The following is a 21,925-nucleotide window of genomic DNA, read 5'->3' on the forward strand; positions in this document are numbered from 1 at the left end:
TGATGATCAGATGATCAGCCCTCAGACCGTCCTTGTTGAGTCAGTGCCCCCAGAGCCTGTATAATCAGGAGACAGTCCCCGGTACCCCTGCGCTGTCGAGTGCTGCCCCCTTCTGGTCACGGCGGAGCAGTGCCCGATCCTGAAGCCTGAACAGGGAGGGAACTCAGTGTCTGGCCCTGACAGACTGTGAAGGGCTGCAACGCGAAGCTGTTGTTTGTATGTGGCTCGTTGTTTTGTTGTCGTAACTGAGTGAAAGGTAGTAAAATGGGAACCCTAATAGGTGTCAGACAGGAAGAAAGGAATGGAGAAGCTTAAAAAATGTTTCTCATGTATTAAAATCTAGCCTCTTATTGATAGATTTGTAATACCTATAAAATCTGGGGCTAGTTTTTTTGGTGATGAAAAATAATTGTCATTTTTTTTTTAGTATGTGAATGTTTTATAATTAGTTTAGTTCTTTCCAGCAAAATTTTTCATTTTGAAGATGATGCAGACTCTGCCTTTCGATCTTTTGGGCATTTTACTAATCAAGTGTAACCACTCTTTTTTTCTTTTTAAACATTAGCAGTTACTGACAGTTTTCTTAACACATGCATACACTCTTACGTCTCTCAGGAATACTACCTGTGATTGGCACGATGAGTACTTTGTCCTTCTCCCTCGCGTTGGACTGTGTGCTGTCGCAGGTGTCTTCATGTTTTTTGTTTTTCTTACAGTAGAAGTACTTTATTGCCCCTGTTTAGCCAGGACAGGTAATGCATGAAACATGTATAAATATGAGGCTTTATCACTCTGACCCATGATGTCATCATTAATTTTTTAATAGATTTTTAAAATTAATTTATTAATTTATATTTGGCTGTGTTGGGTCCCCTGCATTGGCAGGCGGATTCTTAACCACTACGCCACCAGGGAAGTCCCCATAATTAATTTCTTTATTCCCCATTTTTTGTTGCTGTTGGTGTTCAATTAGAGCTCTCGTGAAATTAGAGCTTTGACCGTTATTTGTAAGAGTTAATTTACCAAGAGTGACTTTATCCTACAAAGTGCCCCTTTGCGTGCTGAGCGTTACTGAGATTCATTCTTTATCAAATGAAAATGGAGCGATTAGTGGAGATTTCAAATTATTTATTAGTAAAGGGCCAGGCATGTATGCGCTTATGCTGCCACCTTGTGGAGATTAATGAAATAGACAGTTAAAACCAAGGGTCATAATGAAACCTTACAAATGATTAAAAACCTCATACTGAATATTCTATTAAGTACATTATTTTAATGAGCTAGTAAGCACGTTGTGTTTTCCTTCCTGGTGCTTCATGTTACACAGTTGGGAACTGCTTGTCGGGACTTTGGACGTCTCAGTGAAGGAAATGGTTTATGTGACAGCTGTTCAGGACAGACTGAGACCGTGGGGACTTCTTTCTGTCACAGTGGGCCCTCCAGGAGGTCTGGAGGTTGTAATGGCTCTTCCGGGAAGCTCTGAGCATTTCCTCATGTGACTTGACGTGGTCCCGTCAGTGCACGTGTAGTGAGTGTGCAGCCATGTGCTGGAGCTAAAGATACAGACGTGAGCAAGCCGCAGACGCCTCTGCCCTCCAGAGGCAGCCAGGTTCTGGGGCGAGACAGATACGCAGGCAGATCATTTCAGCCCAGTGTGGTGAGCGCTGTGATGCTGTGGACACAGACGCGCCACCCCTGTGTGTTGTTAAAGATTTGAAGGACATGTGCACGTGCACTTGGTCTCCTGTGTTTTGTACAACAAAATACAGAAATCTAAACGTGGGATGTGTACACAAGAGGGGGATGTGTACACAAGAGGGGGATGTGTACACAAGAGGGGGATGACTTCCTTTATGACGGACTTTTGCTCTTTGGACACAACTCACTTCAGAGTTCTTTTAATAATTTTGGATATATTCTTCACACACTTCACACACTTGCTTTTAAGAGCAAGTATTTGTCAAGTAAAGGATACCTGGATGCAAGAACAGCTGCATTATACATCAGATACATGAAATACACGTCCTGCTGGGCTGCTCTGCTAGTTAAGAATGTTAAACATTCTTAATTAGTCTTTGCTGAATATAGCACTTTATTAATAATCCTTATCAACCATTAGTTTACCTTGACCAATGGTGTTATTCTTCCTTTTTTTTTTTGTCCTGACTGCCTTAATCCTATTATAAACGAAAGGGTTTAGAATACTGTACCTAATCCTATTCCTTCAGAATAAGATTCTGAATGAAAGGGTTTAGAATCTTATTTTTTTGTTATTCTAAAGGAAAGGGTTCTATCGTTTATCAAGCGCCCAGGGTGGGGACAGTTGTTCTGCGGGGCGTGTCCGTCCTGAGTGCTGCCTGTTCACGCGTGTGTGTTGCCATCTGTTTCAGTCGTCACTGTTGAGTGCTGTGCTGGGGGAGCTGCCCCCGAGCCAGGGGCTGGTCAGCGTGCACGGGAGGATCGCGTATGTTTCTCAGCAGCCCTGGGTGTTTTCAGGAACTCTGAGGAGTAATATTCTATTTGGGAAGAAATATGAAAAAGAACGATATGAAAAAGTAATAAAGGCTTGTGCTTTGAAAAAAGTGAGTCATGACTTTTGAGTTGCATATATTCGAATTTCAAATAATGAGAGCGTTGGTTTAAACTACAAGGTTTGTTAAAAGTTTCTTTCAAATTTTGAAAGACCTTTTCATGTTGTTTAATACTTTCGTCTTCTGAGTGAATATGCACACACGTGTGTCACTGTTTGAATCCTGATGTGATACCAACAATCATAGAATGTCTTTTTTTGGGGGAGGGAGTTGTTTCACTTTGTGAAGTTTTATTCACTTTTAACTTCTCTTTTTAATGGGCAATTACAAAAATTTGTAAAAACTAGAGAGCACAGTGTAATGAATACTCATGAACCCACCCCCAGCTTCAGCCAGGATCGGCTCGTGGCCAGTCTTGCTGTATCTCTATCCCTGCCCACTGCCGGCCCCACTCCCACCCCAGATTATTCTGAAGCAGATCCTAGACCTCAGATTAGTTCATCTGTAAACATTTCACTAGTTTTCTCTAAAAGATAGGAAAGCCTCTGAGAAAAAGTCGCCACGTTATTGCACCTGAAAAGTAACCAAAATTCCTGAATATCGTCAACCTTCGAGTCCGTGTTTACATGTTGTTAATCATCTCACTGAGAAATCTCATTCGCTGGTGGTTTGAATCAGGCTCCACGTAAGGTCTGCCCTCTGCGCTTTGTTGATGCCTCCTCCTTCCCTTTCAGTCTGTAGGTTTCTCTCTCCATTTTTGACTTGTGTTTTATTATTTAAGGAAAGCGGAACGCTTTAAAATTTCTTCTTATTATTGCATTGTTTCACTGGGGGAAAGGTTGTTTTCACAAATGGCATTGAGTTTCACAGAAAATGGCACCTGAAAACATTTAACTCTGTTGGGATTTAAATGAACTTAGTGAATGAATGATGAAAACTGAACTTATCTGATAGGAGAATGTAATTTGGCAAAAAGAAAGAAAAATGTAAATACTGATAAATACGATGTTACTCTCTTGGATGATAAAAATCAGTGAATAATAGCATTAAAGGGCTCCCCCGGGGTCTGTTCAGTGCATTCTGGACGTCTGACTGCCCTTTTATGCTGCGAGGAAAAGGCTGGGACAGGCTTTCAAGGGCGAGGTGTTGAGGGCTCCAAACCCGCCTTGTGAGGAAAGAGTAATTCTGCTTGAACAATGGCTTGAACATCATAGATTGCATCAGTTGATGTGGACAGAACAGAATTGCTTGCTCGTTTAATGGGCTTCTATTTCTTTCTCCCAGGTTATTGTTAATGGGAGATTGTGCATTTGCGGAAATGACATCAAGTTAGCAGTAATGAGCTAGGTTTTTGTTAAGTGGTATATATATTGTGGAAGAAAGGAAGGGGGAAAGCACACGTGTAACAGTGAGAACGGTAGCTCTCATTTATTCAGAGTCCACGTGCGAATCATTTTTCTGTCGCTCACAGACGCTCATGCGCGCATGAAAAGTATATGGGTTATTAACGTTTTGTGAGTGTCCTCGCTGTCACCACCCTCATTCTATAGTTGGTAAAACTGAGGCTTGGAGAGATGAAACAGCTGTCCCCAGCATTTGCACCTCACGTTCAGTCTGTCCCTGCATGACTCTAGACTCCATGCTTTTCCACAGTGTCATGCTGCCTCTCAGATGAAGAAATTTAAAAGAAGGAGCTTTTTAAACAGAGCGTGATGGATGAAGGTAAGGTTGAATGTGGAATAAGCAGATCTCAGACATTTCCGCTTTACCTTTAATCACGTCCAGCTCCCGATTCCCAGATCATACTCCAGAGACCTAGGCCAGTGTGTGGGTGTTTCTTTCACGACCTTGCCCCTGGTGATGCTCAGCCCTGTCTTTCCCCCCAGCATTTGAGCATCTCTGGAGAAAAGCAGGTGTTGAGATAGGGGCTGCCGTTCAGCGTTTTCCCCGGCGGCTGAGGCTTTGCCCCAGCCCCGTGGGGTGATGGGACCAGTAACTCGGGCCGTGTCCTGGGGCTTCACCCACCCTCGGGTGTCCCTGCGGCACAGACCCTGGTGGGAAGGGGCCCCTGCGGGATTGGGCTGCACAGCGATTCTTCTGTACGTGATGTGGGGTTTATAAGCACGGACTGATCTCCCGTTGTGCTGCGTGGTCGGGACATAGAGTTGGGGCCCCTCGTGCCCATTCCCTCCTTGGCAGGAAGGGAGGCCCAGGGCGGAGAAGGAGTGGAGAGCAGAGTCCTGGCCCCGGCTTTGTCACTTTGGACACGTCCTGTTTCCTGCCTGGGCCTCTGACGTTTCTGCAGCAAAATGAGGGCGTTGGGTCAGAGGGTTTCCAAGAGGTTTTGCTGCTGCTCTGAAATGTTGTCTATGACTGATTAGCAAAGGGTCAGCAAGGTCTTTACGACACCTGGGAACCACTTAATGAGTAATGAGATCCTCTGCTTATCTCCTTCTGGAATCCCTGTGTCAGTGGATGGGCATAAGACAGTCACAGATAATAGTGGCATTCTGGAATTATTTTGGCCTGTAGATACAGAGACTGCACAAGCAGTAGAAAAGCCTTCGCCTTTGGAGAGAAACAGTCTTGGGTGGTAACTCCAGGTATATGTCTGTTTCCTCTCTTATTAAATGGAGGAGGTGTGGGATTACTGTAAAGGCTACAGGCAGTGCCTATAAAATGCAAATATGCCAGGTTTTTAGTAAATGGTAGCTACTGTTACTCTTATAGCCCTTTTCTCTACATCCATACATATGTACGTAGGTACATATAAATATAATAAAGGTTTCTCCTTACAGATCTCCTTACCTCCCACTTCCCACAAATCCTGAGGAAAACAAACAAAAAAAGCAACATTTCTTGTATTACATATGTTAATAACAACATAGATGTATTATACTAGGTCTAGTTAACGTAATTACAAATGTTAATAATAATATAAATGCATGATACTATATCTAGTTGAAGTAAACATTAAAGTTCATTGAGCTGAAAACTTTTCTGTAACAAAATAGAGAGGTAAGATGTAATCACATTTGGCAACATCGATTCAGGCTGATGACATCAACTCCAAGGCCCAGGAGTCAGAAGGCTCAGGGATTGGGTCTCAGGGTCTCTGTTGACCAGGTGTGTGATTTCGGTTGATTGTCTGAACCTTACAAGCCTGTTTCTTCATCTGTAAAGTGGAGATAATAATACTGTCAACCTCATGAGGTTGTTTTGAGGATGAAATGCAGTAATGATTTTAAAGCACCTGATTGCTAGAGATGTAACAAGCATTCTATAAATGTTAGAGTGATTTTGAAAATAAATTAGCTATTAATTATAAGCTCAGCTAGTTTTTGGCAGAATCACATCCATAAAATGTGACATGTAAGAAGGAAGGTATCTGAGTATTTAACTTCCATTTTTGAGTTGATATTTATATAGGTGCTCTGCACATAGTACATTATATAAATCGACAATAAAAATATTCTGTTACCATAACACAAGTAATATAGTATGTCACATTTGTCTGCATATTATCTTCAGCCACTTGAAGGCTCTTAAAAACTTTCAGGCGATACATATTTAAAGGTATCACAGTGATAAATTCTAGTTTAATATTTTCTCACATAGATCGCTTGAATTTACAAACCCCTCTTGGGTGCCCACAGCTTGTACTTTTATTTCATATTTACCACATTCCTGCCAACTTGGACACTTTCAGATTGCCTTGACAGTCATAGAATAATAAGTTTATTGATACTTCCTTATCTAGGTATAGAGGCCTTCAGGTCTTGAATTATTTTAGTATTGCCTTCATTTCAAATATACTTTTCAGTCACCACTTGGATAGCATGATGTGAAAGAGCAGAAGGCTATGAACTGCCGTGAGCTTGGTTCAGATTCCAGATCTTCTGTTTAAAAGCTGACAGTCCTCAGACCAACGATGTAACCTCACTTACTCTCAGTTTCCTCATCTGTGAAATGGGGCCAGTACTTACTGTGCAGCTTGTTGTGAGGATTAGAGATAATCGGTATCAGGTTTCAGAACAGTGCTTGGTGCACAGAGCTTCCCCACTCCAGGAGCTGAGAGAAGGTCCTTCATGAAAGATGTAAGCAAAGCCTTAGGAACCCAGCAGGAAAAGAGACGACTCCAGGATGGTTTCATGGAAGAGTGTGTTTGGGCTGAGCCTGGAAAGATGGGCAGGATATTGACAGGCTGTGCGAGGAGGGCCAATTCCAAATGGAAGAAAAACTGTGAAGAAAGGCAGAGGCCTCCTGCTGTTTGACTCTGGAACCCAGCCCTCCTCTGCCAGGACCTCACATCTGTCTCTGCTCACACAGTCTCTGCTCCGTGATGTTTCTACTGTAAGTCTCCACCATCGCTGAAGGGCCCTCGATGTGCTTCAGGACGGGTGGCGTCAAACGAGCGTCGCCATTTCCTTGTGTTTCTCTAGTCTATGTACTGCTTTTCAGTGCAAATTGGTGAAATTTAACTGAAAGGTAACAATTAATTCCTCCAGTGGGAGGAACTATAATATATGCTCAACTCAGGCTTTTCCCTTTAACCTAATTGGAAAATGGTGGCTGGGAAATTAGCCTGACTTGGATTTTACTTCAAATCCTTTGAAATGGTTTTCCCATTTGGGGCTGGTCCATAAATAATTTGCAGAGTAAATAACACACTTGAAGTCCTACTACCAGACTCAGAGAGCCTGTTTCATATGGCCTAACTGTGCTAAATGAAAGAGTAGATTTAAGTGCCTCTTCTAGAATGTGGTGAAGATTGCTGTGCTATAGCTAGGTGCAATTTTGAGAAGGAAACCAAAATGACATAAAATCAAGGCATAAAATCTAAGTGGAACAGTTTGCAAGGACTGTCAACAGTGAAACGGAGGCTAAGCAACTGTGTGTGCGCACGTGTGCGTGTGTTTAAGGCTGGAAACCTATCTTAAAATGGCTCATTGTTTTTCGTGAAAACCAAAAGCAAGAGATGGTATAAACTTCTGAGCCTAACAAAGAAATAATGTAAAATAATGATGAATTTTCACGACAGAGCAATTGCTCCCTTTCATTTGATGCAACCCAGTGAGGGTACAGGGGACCTGTGTGTGCCTGTGTGTCTTTCTGGCTGTCAGGGAGGGTTATGATGGAGATGGTATTTCTCTTCTTCTTAGGGTCATGTGATTTCCCTGTTGTGATTCACACTGTGAATGGGGTCCCACTGTTGGTTTGATGAGAAAATAGGGATAAGTCACCAATAGCAAGTTACAATCAATTCATGTCCTTTTTCCACTTACAGACGGTGTTCATACACTTCTTTTTTTTTTTAAACATCTTTATTGGAGTATAATTGCTTTACAATGTTGTGTTAGTTTCTGCTGTATAACAAAGTGAATCAGCTATACATAATACATATATCCCCATATCTCCTTCCTCTTGCGTCTCCCTCCCACCCTCCCTATCCCACCCCTCTAGGTGGTCACAAAGCACTGAGCTGATCTCCCTGTGCTATGCAGCTGCTTCCCACTAGCTATCTATTTTACATTTGGTAGTGTATATATGTCCATGCCACTCTCTCACTTCGTCCCAGCTTACCCTTCCCCCTCTCCGTGTCCTCAAGTCCAGGACAGGAATAAAGATGTAGAGAATGGACTTGAGGAAATACATTTCTTTTTTTTTTTAAATTAATTTATTTATTTTTGCGGTGTTGGGTCTTCGTTTCTGTGCGAGGGCTTTCTCTAGTTTTGGCAAGCGGGGGCCACTCTTCATTGCGGTGCGCGGGCCTCTCACTGTCGCGGCCTCTCTTGCTGGGGAACACAGGCTCAAGACACACAGGCTCAGTACTTGTGGCTCACGGGCCCGGTTGCTCCGCGGCATGTGGGATCCTCCCAGACCAGGGCTCAAACCCGTGTCCCCTGCACTAGCAGGCAGATTCTCAACCACTGTGCCACCAGGGAAGCCCAATACTCTTCTTTTGATTCTCACAGCATCCTTGAGTTTACTGACTCTTGTTTCTGCAGCACATTCTGTAGAAGAGGAAAATGAGACTTAGGGAGATCAAACAACTTGTTTATCATGGAGACCCCAGTGTGCCACTTGCTTTCTCCCCAAATTTGCTGAAGTAGAGACAAAGAAATGAGGGCTTCATCTGCAGAAAGATAGTGCTGTGTATCCTAGGTTGATGCCTGAGGAGTTTAGTAGATGACAAGCTCCCCACAAACTCTGCTTCTCTGTGCCACGTTGTGTCCAGTGATAATTATAGGCAATCTAAGTAAAGGTTTCTAATATAACTGGTTTAAAGGTTTCTAATATAACCTCATTCTAATAACCTCATTCTAAGGTTTCTAATATAACCTCATTCTAATGTAATATAAGTGTAAGTTAAATCTGGTTGTAATCTTGTCATTTGGGGGATATTCTTGTCATCTTTTCTTTTTTTCCCAGGTACTCTGATTGGTCTACTTACTTCTTAAATAATATTCAAATAGAACTTTTGATAGATTCCCAGATCCTCAAGTCAAACCTTCACATCCTTCTTAAACTTGAGTTTTTCTTGCTTCCACGGACAGGCACCTACTTGTTCCAGCTGATCTGCTTGGCGTCCCTCGAGCACACTGTTTGCTTTGCTTTTGTCTTTCCTGCCCAGCCTGCTCTTCTCCCGTTTCTTGTATAGAGCTTGTCTGTCACTCTGTCAGTATGTCCTAAGTATCACTGTGAAGACAGAGGTCAGGTGTTATCCCTTCTCTGAAAGTGGGAAGCTGAGGCCGAGATCAGCAAGATGTCCAGTTTAAGACACACTTATTCCTTGATTAAAAAAAAGTCCTGTGCCTTCACCAGCCTGGGACGCCAGCCCTCACACTTGGGCCTTGAGCACAGACCTTCCCACTTGCATATCCAGCTGCACTGTGACATCACCAAGAGGTCATCTCAGCTCGTCCACAAGCGAAGTCTCCTAAACCTGCGTCCACCATCTTCCCCAACCCAGTAAATGGAGACCCTGTTCTTCCCCTTCCTCATGCCCCACACAACACAGTCCTCTTCTCTTACCTCCTACACCTGTCCCATCGCAGGCCTTATAGACTCCACCTTCCCAGTGTGTGTGGAGCGTGTGACCCCGTCTCTCCGTCCTCACTTCTCCCACTCTGGTCCTGGCCACCGTCGTCTCTCACCTGGGTTACTGCCGTGGCCTCCTAACTGGTGTCCTTTCACCCTCCCCCCTTACTGTCTGTTCTCCACAAAGAGGCAGAAGTGATGCCTTAAAAGTCTCAGACTGTGTCAGGCCCCCCATTCCCCTCCCCCTTTTACTGGGCTGACACCAGGGCTCCTCCTGCCCTGACTCTGCCCTCGTTCTCCTCATTCTCACTCTGCTTCTGCTCTCCGGGCCTCCTTGCTTGTCCCGGGACACCTTGGCCGTCTGCCCCATAGCCTTTGTACTCGCTCACTGCTCTGTGCGGAGCACCCTCTCCAGGTCAGTGTAAGACCCTTCACCCTCCAGAACATCTGCTCCAACCCCGTCTGAACAGGGCCCTTCTCGACCCCAGTAGTGACTCACTTTCCCTCCTTTACTCCCTATCCCCCTAAGTAGGCTTCTTTTTTCTTCTAGTCCTTAGTACTTGCACTCATGTTAATTTTCCATCTCCCACCGTGGAAAGCAACTCTAGGGACTATGTTTCCTCATGGCTGAATTCACTGTGCCCGAAACAGTGCCTGGCATATAGTCGATCCTCAATAAGTATCTGTTAAAATGACCTAATGCATAAATGCTGTGAAAAACTACAGAATGTAAACACACGAAGAACCCCGAAAGATGTGTTTTAAAATGTTTAAGGTTACGGTTTAGTCACTATGAAATGTACCCATTGCTTTTGATCAAATACTTGTATGAAGAACTAATGCTAAAAAAGGTTAGGATGGCAGGAGGAGAACACATTTGAAATCTTTCTCTTTTTCCCCTTTTCTGTCTCCATGTAGGATTTACAGCTTTTGGAGGATGGAGACCTAACTGTGATAGGAGACCGGGGAACCACGCTGAGTGGAGGCCAGAAAGCCCGGGTCAACCTCGCCAGGTAAATGGCGTTTCAGTTGCCTTCCTGCCCCTCCCTCCTCCATGGCTCCTAGTGGAAGTGAGCACGCAGACCCCGCTCACCGGGTGGGCCCTGTGTGAAGCAGGGTCTTGGCCCTTTTCCATGGGCTCTTGGAATGAATAATGATTTGCTGGACACCATCTTGATTCAAAGATGGGACACAGGAAGCTTGAAGCGTCCTTCTCCTGACATCTCTCTACGTTTCCTAGAGCCGTGTATCAGGATGCAGACATCTACCTCCTGGACGATCCGCTCAGTGCAGTAGATGCAGAAGTGAGCAGGCACCTGTTCGAGCTGTGAGTCTGCTCCTGTTTTCTATCATTTCTGCTTTCCAGGAACCCCGCAGAGATCAGGGAAGAGAGCTCAGGAGGGCGTTTGTGCTTCAGGAGACTCGGCTCATTCTGCCCTGGTGTCCCTGTCCCCCCTCCCTTCCCTCCACAGCAGATCTGTCCTAGAGAACTTTTGCATGAGGATGGGGTCAAGACAGGAAAATGCAGAAGGAGCTTGCAGTGTGTGGAGTCAGGGAGTCTGTGCTTAAGGGAGCTGAGGAACAGATGGCAGATTTCCCCCTGCTACTTGCAGTTAATAACCAGACACTGTCGATGGATCCAGACCCCAGCAGTAAGAAAGATGATGTATGGATTTTAAATTGGAGAATAGGACTTGGTAACCTGGTACTTGGCTGCCGGTCCTTTTCCTCCATCATTTGTTGAAGGCACGTCAGAAGTGAAGTTTCCAGTACTGACATAGGGCTTCCGTGGAAAGGCCTTGTTGGTTTACGCTTATTATTCTGTCTGTTTGGAAATACTTAATACGGTCTAGAATTTAAGAATGAGTTATTCCACATCTAAGTGTGGCTTCAGTCATTTAATATTGCTTCATGTGTGCTTATTAGAATTAATACTTCGACCCACAGTGCACGGTTAACTTGAATTTGTAACTAGGTATCTAGAGTCTGGCCGAAATCCTGACTTTCACTTGGAGTTTTTGGAATTTGTTGTCAGTGGCTCTTGTTTGGCCACGGAACCCCAGAAGCAGAACAGCTCTGATGCTTTTCTGTGTATCATGTGTCCTAACACACGCTGACTGAGGCCTCTGTGGAGTCTAGACTGGCCTCTTCGAAAGCCTCGTGAACTTGCTTTTTCTGAAACGCCACCCACATCTACCCCACGGTTAGTTACCTTGCTGTTCACCTTGTTAAAGCCAACGAGCCCTTCCAGCTGCACTTAGTAAAGCCCTACTGTGTACACTGAGATCCATGCCCTTACAGAGGCTATTGTTCAAAACCTCTCAGTTTACAGAGGAGAACAGTGAGCCAGGAGAGGGGAAGGACCCACACGGGGCAGAATAAGGGAGACTGAGACGTTCAGCTCCCATTTCTGCCTCTAAGGAATCTGTCTCTATGGAGCTTGTTAAGACAGATGCCTGGGAAGGGTCAGCGGAGTCGCGGTTTAGAGGGTTTGGATATAGGATGGTAAATGCTAAGTGGAAGTAGAAGTGGGCAGCTGTAGGCTTTCAGGTGAAGTTGGAAAGCTCCCTGTGCACTGGCCTTAGTGGGAAGTGCCCTGTGGGCCTGCAGGCTGGAAGGGTTTGTGGAGGCTGAGAATAGGATTCAGTTCCTTTTGCTAAAGGAATAGTAGAAGCACAGGTGTAGAGGTAGGAAGAAGCAAGGCTGTGAGAAGGACAGCAGGCACGTCCTCGCCTGGAGGATGCAGGTCCTACAGCAGAGAAGCTATTTGGAAATTCTCGCTGTCAGTCCCTCTGTTAGTTTGCTAGGGCTCTGTCTGTCCAGGCTGCTCTCACAGGAGACCATAGACTGGGCGGCTTATAAATAACAGAAATTTATGTCTCACAGTTCTGGAGGCTGGGGAAGCCTGAGGGCAGGGTGCTGGCAGATCGGGTGTCTGGTGAGGGCCCGATTCCTGTGTGTTCATATGGTGGAAGGGGTGAGGGAGCTGTGTGGGTCCCTTTTATGAGGGCACTAATCCCATTCATGAAGGCTCTACACTCATGACCTGTTCACCTCCCAGCTGCCCCATCTCCAGTACCTTCACAGTGGGGATTAGGTTTCATGTGTATGAAATTTAGGACACAGCATTGTCTATAGCAGGCTGTCACAGATGCGGGGGCGGGGAGCTTAAACAATAGAAATTAGTGTTCTCACAGTTCTGGAAGTTAGAAGTCCAAGATCAAGGTGTGGACTTCTGTTGGCACCCTCCTCACTGTGTCCTGTCTTTTCCTCTGGTCTTTCCTCTCTTCACATGCACCCCTGTGTCTCTGTCCTTACGTCTCAGTCTCTTCTTCTAAGGACACCAGTCAGATTGGATTAGCCCCACCCTAATTAAGAATAACAATTACCTCTGTAAAGGCCCTGACACCAGATTCTAAGGTACTGCAGCTACGGTGTCAACAGGTGACTTTGGGGAGACATGATTGATTTACAGCAGGTCTAGAATAGCAAAGTAGAGAGACTTGAGCAGAGCAGCAGTGTGAGAGCGCGACGGGGGAGGCAGCCCTGAGCTCTGGATACGAGGAGCTGGGATTCCACGTCCCCTAAGCAGGGGTCGGGGGCAGGTTCCACCAGAGTCAGTATGTACCTGTGCTTAGTGTTAAGGTGATGAAAGAGCTCTGCAGATGGATCGCAGCGATGGCTGCACGGCAGCGTGAGTGTACTTAGTGCCACTGAGGTGTGTGCTTAAAAACGGTTAAAATGGTAAATTCCATGTAACGTATATCTTAACACACACACACAAAGTGCACGGTAGCATCGAACCTTTCAGCACACAAGAGCAGGGCAGCCGGCACGTGGCATGGCCTCCAGCTCTCTGGTCTGACTGCCTTTCCCACCCTCTCCTGATCGTCACTTGATGAATTTTCCCTTAGGGAAGTGTCTGTTTCTTGTCACGGGTCCAGTGACAGGCACTAGTGCTGTGACACAGGTTCCCCACTGCCACCCTCCTGGGTCTTGAGTAGCTCAGCCTCCCTGTTCCCAGCGCCCTGCCCTGCATTCACAGATGTCTGTCACTCAGTCCTGTGTGTGTCTGCCCAAGTTCTCCATCACTCCAAGAACGGTTTCCGCTGGCCACTGCATTCATGTCACAGGGAGGAGAGAGGAAGGTGTTCTGATTGCCACAGATCCGTGGGCTTATACAGAGCCTCTCCCAAGTTCTTTTTCCAGCGCAGGAGGTGTTTATAAAGTCCTTTCCAACCTTTTGGATGTAATGACCTTGGATGTACACTTGATAGAAGCAGCCTTGTTCAGACTGTTGTTTGCTAATCAGAACCACATTCTCTGGGAAAACTTAGGGCAGGGAGCAGGAAGGCAGTTTAGGAAGTCACTCGGCAGCACCTGGAGAATGTTCTCGAGTTAGAAAATTGGATGGAACAGTGTGCTGTGAAGGATGGCGGTCGTGTCGAAGCTCAGTAATGGGGAGTGTTTTGTATTAAAGTGGACGAAGCGCACTTCTACTTGCCATTAACAGTTTCCCTTAGTCATGAATCTATAGCCATTGTGAGTTTTCCAACTCTACGTTGTAAACCTTAAGTGGATTCTCTCACCTACAGAAGGTTAGAGCCTTAGGTGAACTGATGCAGTCTCACCTGTGTCCAGCTGTGGATCCCGTTTTGGTTCAGAGACCCCTATGTCGCCAGAGCCCCCGGCTCCTGCGTCACCAGCTCTTCGGGCCTGTCCTGGTCAGATGCCCTCGCTGCTGTCCACACAGTTCGGCCTCTCTGCTCCAGCCCCTCACAGACCCCCCTCATGTTCAGGCTGCAGATCCAGGTTCTCAGACGGAGAACGAGCTCCTTTGCCATCTGCCCCCATCAGCCTTTCCAGCTGGCCCTCACACCCACTCGGCCTTCCAGCCGTGCCGGCTTTGTGACGGGCCCTTTCTCACACCTGTCTGTCTGTAGATACTGCTCCCTCTGTGCCAGAGCCCCTGCCTTTCCCTCCTGTTCCCTCAGGGGGAGCCTGTGCCCTTCTGTCTTCCCACAGCCCTCGGTGGGTTGCACTTGACCATTCATCAGTCCTCCCCACCCGCTATAAGCTGTGAATGCATGAAGACGCCTTAGCAGGGCATGTTCTGTCCCAGGACCCTTGGACCTGCTGTGCCTTCTTCTAGGGACGTTTCCCCAGATAGGCTCCCGTGTCACCCCCATCTAAGACAGCAGCCCCCCTTGCTTTCCTTCAGAGCACACATCACGGCCCGACAGTGCATTTTCTGTACTTGTTCAGTGTGTCCCTCTGTTCACGGTGCGGAGTAGCGTCTGCTTTCCTCACCTGTGGATGTAGGTCAAGCGCCTCGCACCTCAACACACCTCTGCTGATTGAAGGAATGAAGGTGGGACTCTGTCTTTCTCATTTGTATCCCCTCTACTATGGGGTGTGTCCCCTCTTAACACAGCCCTTATATAGGATTATATATAGGATTATAGGATCAACACAGCCCTTATATAGGAATAGCAGTTTAACAACTGGTTGCTGAATCAGTCATTTTTATGGCATGACTTGGAAATCTTTATTCTAAAAACTAGAAAAATAGAGTATTTCCTAGAGATCTGGATAAAACGCATTATTTAGGAAAAATTTAAAGTCATCAACTGATCACTTCATTGTAATTATTTATATTACCTTATCTGTGATGGAATGTTAGGAAGAAAACATTCTGAAACTTGGGTAGCTCTGTCTTGGACATGGCAGCCCATTAGATTTGATTAACATCCACCTTCAGGGACTGTCGGCGGGTAATTTTGAATTAAGGAGAAACAGTTCCATGAAAAGCTTTAGTACTAAGACTGAAGACGGGTTTACTCAGTTAAGAAACTTAGGTACGAAAGCTGAACTAACACATGTCAAAGGGAAGAATGAATCCCTTTGGACATAAGGGAGCGATGGTGTATGTGTCTACGTCCTGAGCTCTCACTTCTGATCGCAGACCCAGTGTCCAGCGTGTCCCCTTAGGACTTTTCTGTCCTGAGTCCAGAGCACATGACCGCTCGTGGGTTAGGAGGAGTGCAGGCGGGGCTGACATGTACTGAGCGGATTGGTGGTTTGGTTTCTCAGAACATGTGGGTGAGTTGTCATTGGCCTTGTTTTGAGATGAAGACACTGAGGTGTAGTAGCTTGTCCGACGCTGTCAGGCTCGTGAGAGGGACTGAGCTGCAGTCTGCTGCCTCCAGACTCTGCACCTGGCTCACTCAGCAGGCTGAGCTGTGGCCCAGGTCCCTGAGGTTTGCTCTGCGAGGGGCTCGGGCACCCAGGGTACACGCCTGGAGCCCTGCCTGTGGTCACCGGGGCCCCGGACCCAGCTACTCGCTTCCCTGGAGGGGTCGTCGGCCCCTGTGGGATGAGCCTGGGGCTGAGTCCCTAGGGGTCTGCATTTAAAACGTGGAGCAGTCTAGGGGGTTACTGTAAACACACACGTAAGGTTGGATACCGAGGGTGTTTGTTGGGCCGTACCCCGCAGCCTGCAAGGCCTGTGTTTGCCCAGCTTAGACCTAAGAAAGAGCCCGGAGTCAGCGACGGAGACACGGATGGTTCAATGGCCACAGCGAGCTTCCATGTCTGAAGCAAGGTCCTGGAGGGACACCCCACCGTGTGTGGTGGACACGGCAGCAGTCTGGGTTCCTGGCGGGGAGGCGGGGGAGAGGGAAGATGACCAGTTACAGGGGAATTGACCTCAGGCTGTCTCGTCGGTTACCATGGGAACCAGGGGAGGAGCACACCCCTCACTGCCCCTCTGGTAAGCATAGTGGAGCGTCCTGATCTAAAGCTAGAACAGTCATTAGCTGGGGCCTGGGGCAAGTGTGTAGGAAGGTCAGTCGTGTGATTGGGGTGTAGGTGAAGCAGGCACTGAGCAAGCAGGGGATGTATAGAGAGCAAGAGAACAGCCATCTCGGGGGGCCTGACCACACAGGGGTCTTGGCTATAGAGAACTGCTATGTCTTTGAGCTGCTGGATAATTTCCACTGTGACTTGTGCCGTTTGGATTCTGTTCTTTCATTTTCATATTTGGAAGGTGTTCAGTCCTAATGAAAAAGGATTTGCTTCCTGGACGGGACTGGGAATGTCGTAGAGACTGACGGAGGCCACGCTAGCATTCATTTTCTATCTAATATTATCTGGGAAGAAGTGTCTAGAAAACGCACTCTGGCAAAGGTTACCAAAAACCTGTTCATTTTTTTGTTGTTAATATGTACATTATATGTCACAAATAATCAGAAAACTAAGAAAAATGTACCCATTTTTATATGACACAAATCCGTCTTCTCCCATTCCCACAAGGTGATAAAATAATGTTTTGGTTCAGTCAAGTTTTGGAATCTCAGTATTGCTCAATTGTTTTTCATTATGAAACATGTAAATAATTGTTAAGCTGAGTCTTTGAAAGAAAAAAACCTTAGCTGTCGGTGCCTCTTTCGCTGGACGGCTTTTTAGAATTTTTTAGCAGAGCTAGATTCAAGTTTGCTGCTGAATGAATTTGAGGCCTAGTCAGAATCATTGGCTTATATTTATATTTAGTTTGTATTGTTTATACTGGTATTTACACATCTTTGACTGCTGTGTTGTCTTTGTCTCATTATGTTTCCAAATACAGGTTTTCAGCTTGGAGCACCTCCACTAACGTGCTTTTGCACGCTGTACCTTTTACATTTGTAGGTGTGTTCGCCAAGCCCTGCACGAGAAGATCGCAATCCTAGTGACACGTCAGTCACAGTACCTAAAAGCTGCAAGTCAGATTCTGGTATTGAAAGATGTAAGTAGCTTCTAGAAGCCTGTGGAACTTGCTAGCACTCAGGTGTGTGGAAGGCCACGCCTCCCAGCAGGTCACTCTCCTTGAGTTCATGGTAAACAGCCTCTTCTCCCTCCGTTTTATGCCCCCTTCTTCTCAGAGCTGGTATTCACGCCTTTGAGGATGAATCCGAAGACCTGTAGAAATGTCACTGTTACACCCTAGGCCACATACACCCTAACGTATATGAAAGTGCTGCTGCAGAGTTACTGAATTATCACTGTTCTAGTGAAATTTATTAAGGATAACGATGCTGTTTTATTTAGAACTGTTTGTGTCCCCTTTCCACAACTTAAGTCAAAGAGTATTAGTATTTGGAAATTAGAGACACTAAGACCTGTTTGTATCCACGTGATTGTCATGCTTGCTTTGCCTGAAGAGTACCTTCCATTAACACCCGAAGGGAGGTAAGCACCCCAGTCAGAGACGCCCACGCTGCTGCTGTAGCCAGTTGCTGGTCTCACTGCCCCACACCCGTGAGAGCCTGTGCGGCGGTAGGACAAGGCCCTGCCTTCGTGGGGCTTCTGTTCTTATGGGGACAGATGTGATGAAAGAGAGAGGGGGTGGGGCTGATATCCTGACTCTCTGGGGAGCTGGTGCCTCTCGGGCCTGAGGGACACGAAGGTGAGGGCCATCCAGGCACCTCGGGGAGGGGGGTCCTAAGGAAGGAGCTGAGCTGGCAGGTGGAGGAATGGCAGGAAGGCCAGCGTGTCTGAGGAGAGGGAGCAGGGGGCCGTGGAGGGCGCTGGTCTCTGAGCAGTGGGCGGCGGGCCAGGAAGTGGGATGGAAGCCACTGGACGGTCCAGAGCAGGGGAGTGACGTGGTCTGACGTGAGATTTAAAAGATTCCTCTGGGGCTTCCCTGGTGGCGCAGTGGTGGAGAGTCCGCCTGCCGATGCAGGGGACACGGGTTCGTGCCCCAGTCCGGGGAGATCCCACATGCCGCGGAGCGGCTGGGCCCGTGAGCCATGGCCGCTGAGCCTGCGCGTCCAGAGCCTGTGCTCCGCAACGGGAGAGGCCGCAACAGTGAGAGGCCCGCGTACCGCAAAAAAAAAAAAAAAAAAATAGATTCCTCTGATGTTCACTGGAGGGGCGACAGCAAAACGGTTAGAAGTCTCAGTACAGTTGAGAAGACAGAGGTGTGGGCTCAGGCTAGTGTGTCAGTTTCAGGAGCTGCCATAACAAAGTACTGCAGACTGGGCGGCTTAAAGCAACAGACATGTATCGTCTCACTGCTGTGGAGGCTCCAGGTCCCAAATCAAGGTGCTGGCAGGGCCGTGCGCTCCCTGGAGGCTCTAGGGGAGAATCCTCCCTTCCAGCTTCTGGGCTTCACCGGCCTTCCTTGGGGTTCCTTGGCTTACAGCTGCAGGACTGTAGTCTCTGCCTCTGATGTCACGTGGCTATTGTCCCTGTGTCTGTCTGAGTCTCTGCTCTTCTCATAAGGACATCAGTCATATTGGATTTAGGGCCACCCTACTCAATATGACCTCATCTTAACTTGATTACATCTGCAAAGACCCTATTTCCAAATAAGGTCCTTTACAGGTGTCATGTTTATGGCTTGAACGTGTCTTTATTTTGGAGGGGGGGCGCCATTCAACCCGCAGCTCCTAGCATGGTTAGGGGTGGACTGGAGATTAGTGAGAATTTTTCGGACTTGGTGGTGGTTCGATGCTTTACTCCTCGGCTTGTGTGCCTCTGTGCCTGAGCACCTCCATCCTTAACCACCGTCTGTTCCAACAGGCCCTTGGTAAACTTCCTGACTCATCAAATGAATTTCTGCTCCAAGTAAGATATTAAATTAAAATGCAGAACCTCTACCTCTGTAGTAGCAGTTCCATGGTCAGCTCTCCTCTACTCCTCCAGGAATGGGGGGCTCATCTCTCAAACTTGAGAGCAGTGGATTTCACGCGCAGAGGGGGTGATACTAGTGTATAAAACCCCAGCATTGGCACTATTATGAGCACGAATCAGTGGGCAGAATAACCTATTCAGCCAGTCCCTGGATGTTTTAGGGACCCCTTATTGCTTCTTTTGAGGACACTACCCTCAATTTTACTACTATCAGAACAACCATTTGTCCACTGGTGAGCACCCCTGGGTGAGTTGGGGTCCATCCTTACTGTTTGTCTGGTCCCTCTCTCGCAGCAGAGAGGGGATGACTGCCCTCTCGTCCCCTCAGAACTATCAGTGATTGGCTGCCCAGTAAAATTGCTGTCTTTGTACCATTAGTTGTTTCCTTGTGCATCTTACAGATACTAAGTGGAAAGTGATCATTTCATCAAATAAGGTGTATGAATTTTGCCTCCCAAGTGGAACAAGAAACAGTGTATCGTGAATAATTTTCTGATTCTGCAGTGTCAGGTGGTACCCAAAGGCTTCACTGGGCTTCTCCTAGTGGACCACCTCAGGGGATAGAACGAGAGGGGTACCAGTTGGGGTCGTGGGCCACCTTCTTTACCTGACCTGTCTTAACCAGACATACCCTGCTTTAATTAGTTTTTCATCCTGGGGTTTTGCCCAATATTTTGTTTGCTACTGAGTGAATCAGCTGAGTCTTGTTTCATGGGGTCAGAAAATAGTGAAAACATCTGCACGTTATTTTATATAATTTCGTAAGGGAGGGAAACTGCAATGATGTGTCACACGTGTTCAAAGAAAACGATTAGATTGGCTGTAGCTTACGCAGCTGCCTGATGTGGGGAGCCTGGTTGGCTGCTTGTGATGGGGTGTGATCGATTCTGGCTTAGGTTTTGGTTTGCTGGCACGGGCTGCCAAGGCATTAGAGCCACCCCGGTCTCATGGCCTCCTTGTTTATTAGCTGTTTCATCAGCTGGAATATTGAATTTTCAGTTGGGAACTTCCTGTGTTTGTGGGGCAGTTGTGAAGACCATGTAGACGCAGCTCGTGGGTTCTCCGTCCAGGGCTGGTTCCCACATCGCTCGTCTCAGCAGGGCACATGATACTATGACAATGGTCAGCGAAGATCTGATGAGTGACCCTTACCTATGCAGATGCGCTCGTGCCCACCTCTGGGTCAGTCTTAAGTTTCTTTCCTGGAATATCCTTCCCAATTGACTGTTTTTTTAAATCCTGCTTGTCACGTGAGGCTTCTTTCAATTTCCGTGTTGTCTAAACAGACTGTGTTGATAATATCACCAGCCTCTGTGCTTTTTGATTCCGAAGCGCCCGTGGTAGTTATGTCAATGGCCTCCGTTTTTAACACACGAGCACACATTTCTTTCACATCCCCCAGTACCTAACACAGGGTTTGGCAGAGATCAGGATGCTCAGTTCTGCTTCGAGTTGGAGTAGATTCGTCAACCAGAATTCCAAACCTAAGGATCATTTTCTTTGGAAAATCATAATTTAAGACCAGTTAACTTTTCTTGATTAGTATTTAGAATAGATTAGTATTATCGAATGCAAATGTATTCCTCTCAAATTCTTTATTTTAGGGCAAAATCGTGCAAAAGGGGACTTACACTACATTTCCGAAATATGGGGTAGATTTTGAAGATATCCTTTTAAAGAAGGTGAACGAGCAGGCTGAACTGTCTCCAGTTCCAGGAACTCCCACTCTGAGGAATCAGACCTCTGAGTCCTCAGTTTGGTCTCAACAGTCTTCCAGACCCTCGCTGCAAGGTGCCGCTCCAGAGGACCAAGATGTGAGTTTCTCATCCTGCAAACGCCCTGGTCTGTCCACTCTTGGTGGACCTATGGACCTTCAGTCTGCTCTGCTCATGACATCTTTGTTTGTCCCAAAGTAGATCCTAAGTTTCCAAGGCCTTATTCCACGGAATTGGTAGAATTAAATTGCTCCCTGAATGGGGTTCTCCCTTGGGTGTAGGATGGAGAATCTTATGGAGATCAGTAGTGGGTGTACTGCTATGAATTTCTGGGTGTATGTGGCTTACACTGATAGGAGAACTCTTCAGTTTACCATAGTTACATCCTACTTGCTCTGCTGGCTCCTGGCTTCCTTTATGCATCTAGAGGCATAATGTTAAGACCTCCTTATATGGAGTCCTGCTGTGGCCCAGATTAAATCAGCTGCTGTCCTGTGTGTCAACTGGCACTGTAGGTGACTCATGGTATTAGTTTGCCCCCTTGTCAGATGGTCTGTGATGGGCCAGAGGTAGCCTGTGCAAAGGACCTGACACACAACAGACAGTTTGGAATTAGTTCCCATCTTCCTTTCTTACCATTCAAGACCAAACCACATCTTATCCACCTTAATCCCAGTGGCCAGCATAGAGCCCAGCACATCCTTGGCTCCTGTGACTCTATAATGCATTCTAAGTCCTCCAGACAGAAAGATCTCCCTTAAAAACATGCACAGGTGTTCCTCGATATCCAAACCCTCACTATTCAAACCCAGGATCCTGGATGATTCTGATAAGTATTTAGATTAGTCCCGCACATTCCAAACTCAGGAATCCCTCTCTGAAATTCAGGAACCAGGTGGATTCTGATCATATGCTGCTCCCCTGCTATCCAAACTCACATGCCTCCAGCTCACTGTGTGAACT

General features: G+C 46.7%; 1 protein-coding gene across 1 annotated transcript in view; it reads left to right on the plus strand.

The window, feature by feature from the left end:
- Positions 1-21,925, plus strand: part of LOC101333221 (ATP-binding cassette sub-family C member 4-like) — a 167,375-nt gene that overhangs the window by 41,167 nt on the left and 104,283 nt on the right. The window contains exons 4-8 of the mRNA XM_073795048.1: positions 2,391-2,582; positions 10,491-10,585; positions 10,813-10,899; positions 17,262-17,358; positions 20,852-21,061. Of these exons, the coding sequence (XP_073651149.1) occupies positions 2,391-2,582; positions 10,491-10,585; positions 10,813-10,899; positions 17,262-17,358; positions 20,852-21,061 (681 nt within the window). The remainder of the gene's footprint in view (positions 1-2,390; positions 2,583-10,490; positions 10,586-10,812; positions 10,900-17,261; positions 17,359-20,851; positions 21,062-21,925) is intronic.

Source organism: Tursiops truncatus, chromosome 18, assembly GCF_011762595.2.
Source record: "Tursiops truncatus isolate mTurTru1 chromosome 18, mTurTru1.mat.Y, whole genome shotgun sequence".
Lineage (NCBI taxonomy): Eukaryota > Metazoa > Chordata > Mammalia > Artiodactyla > Delphinidae > Tursiops > Tursiops truncatus.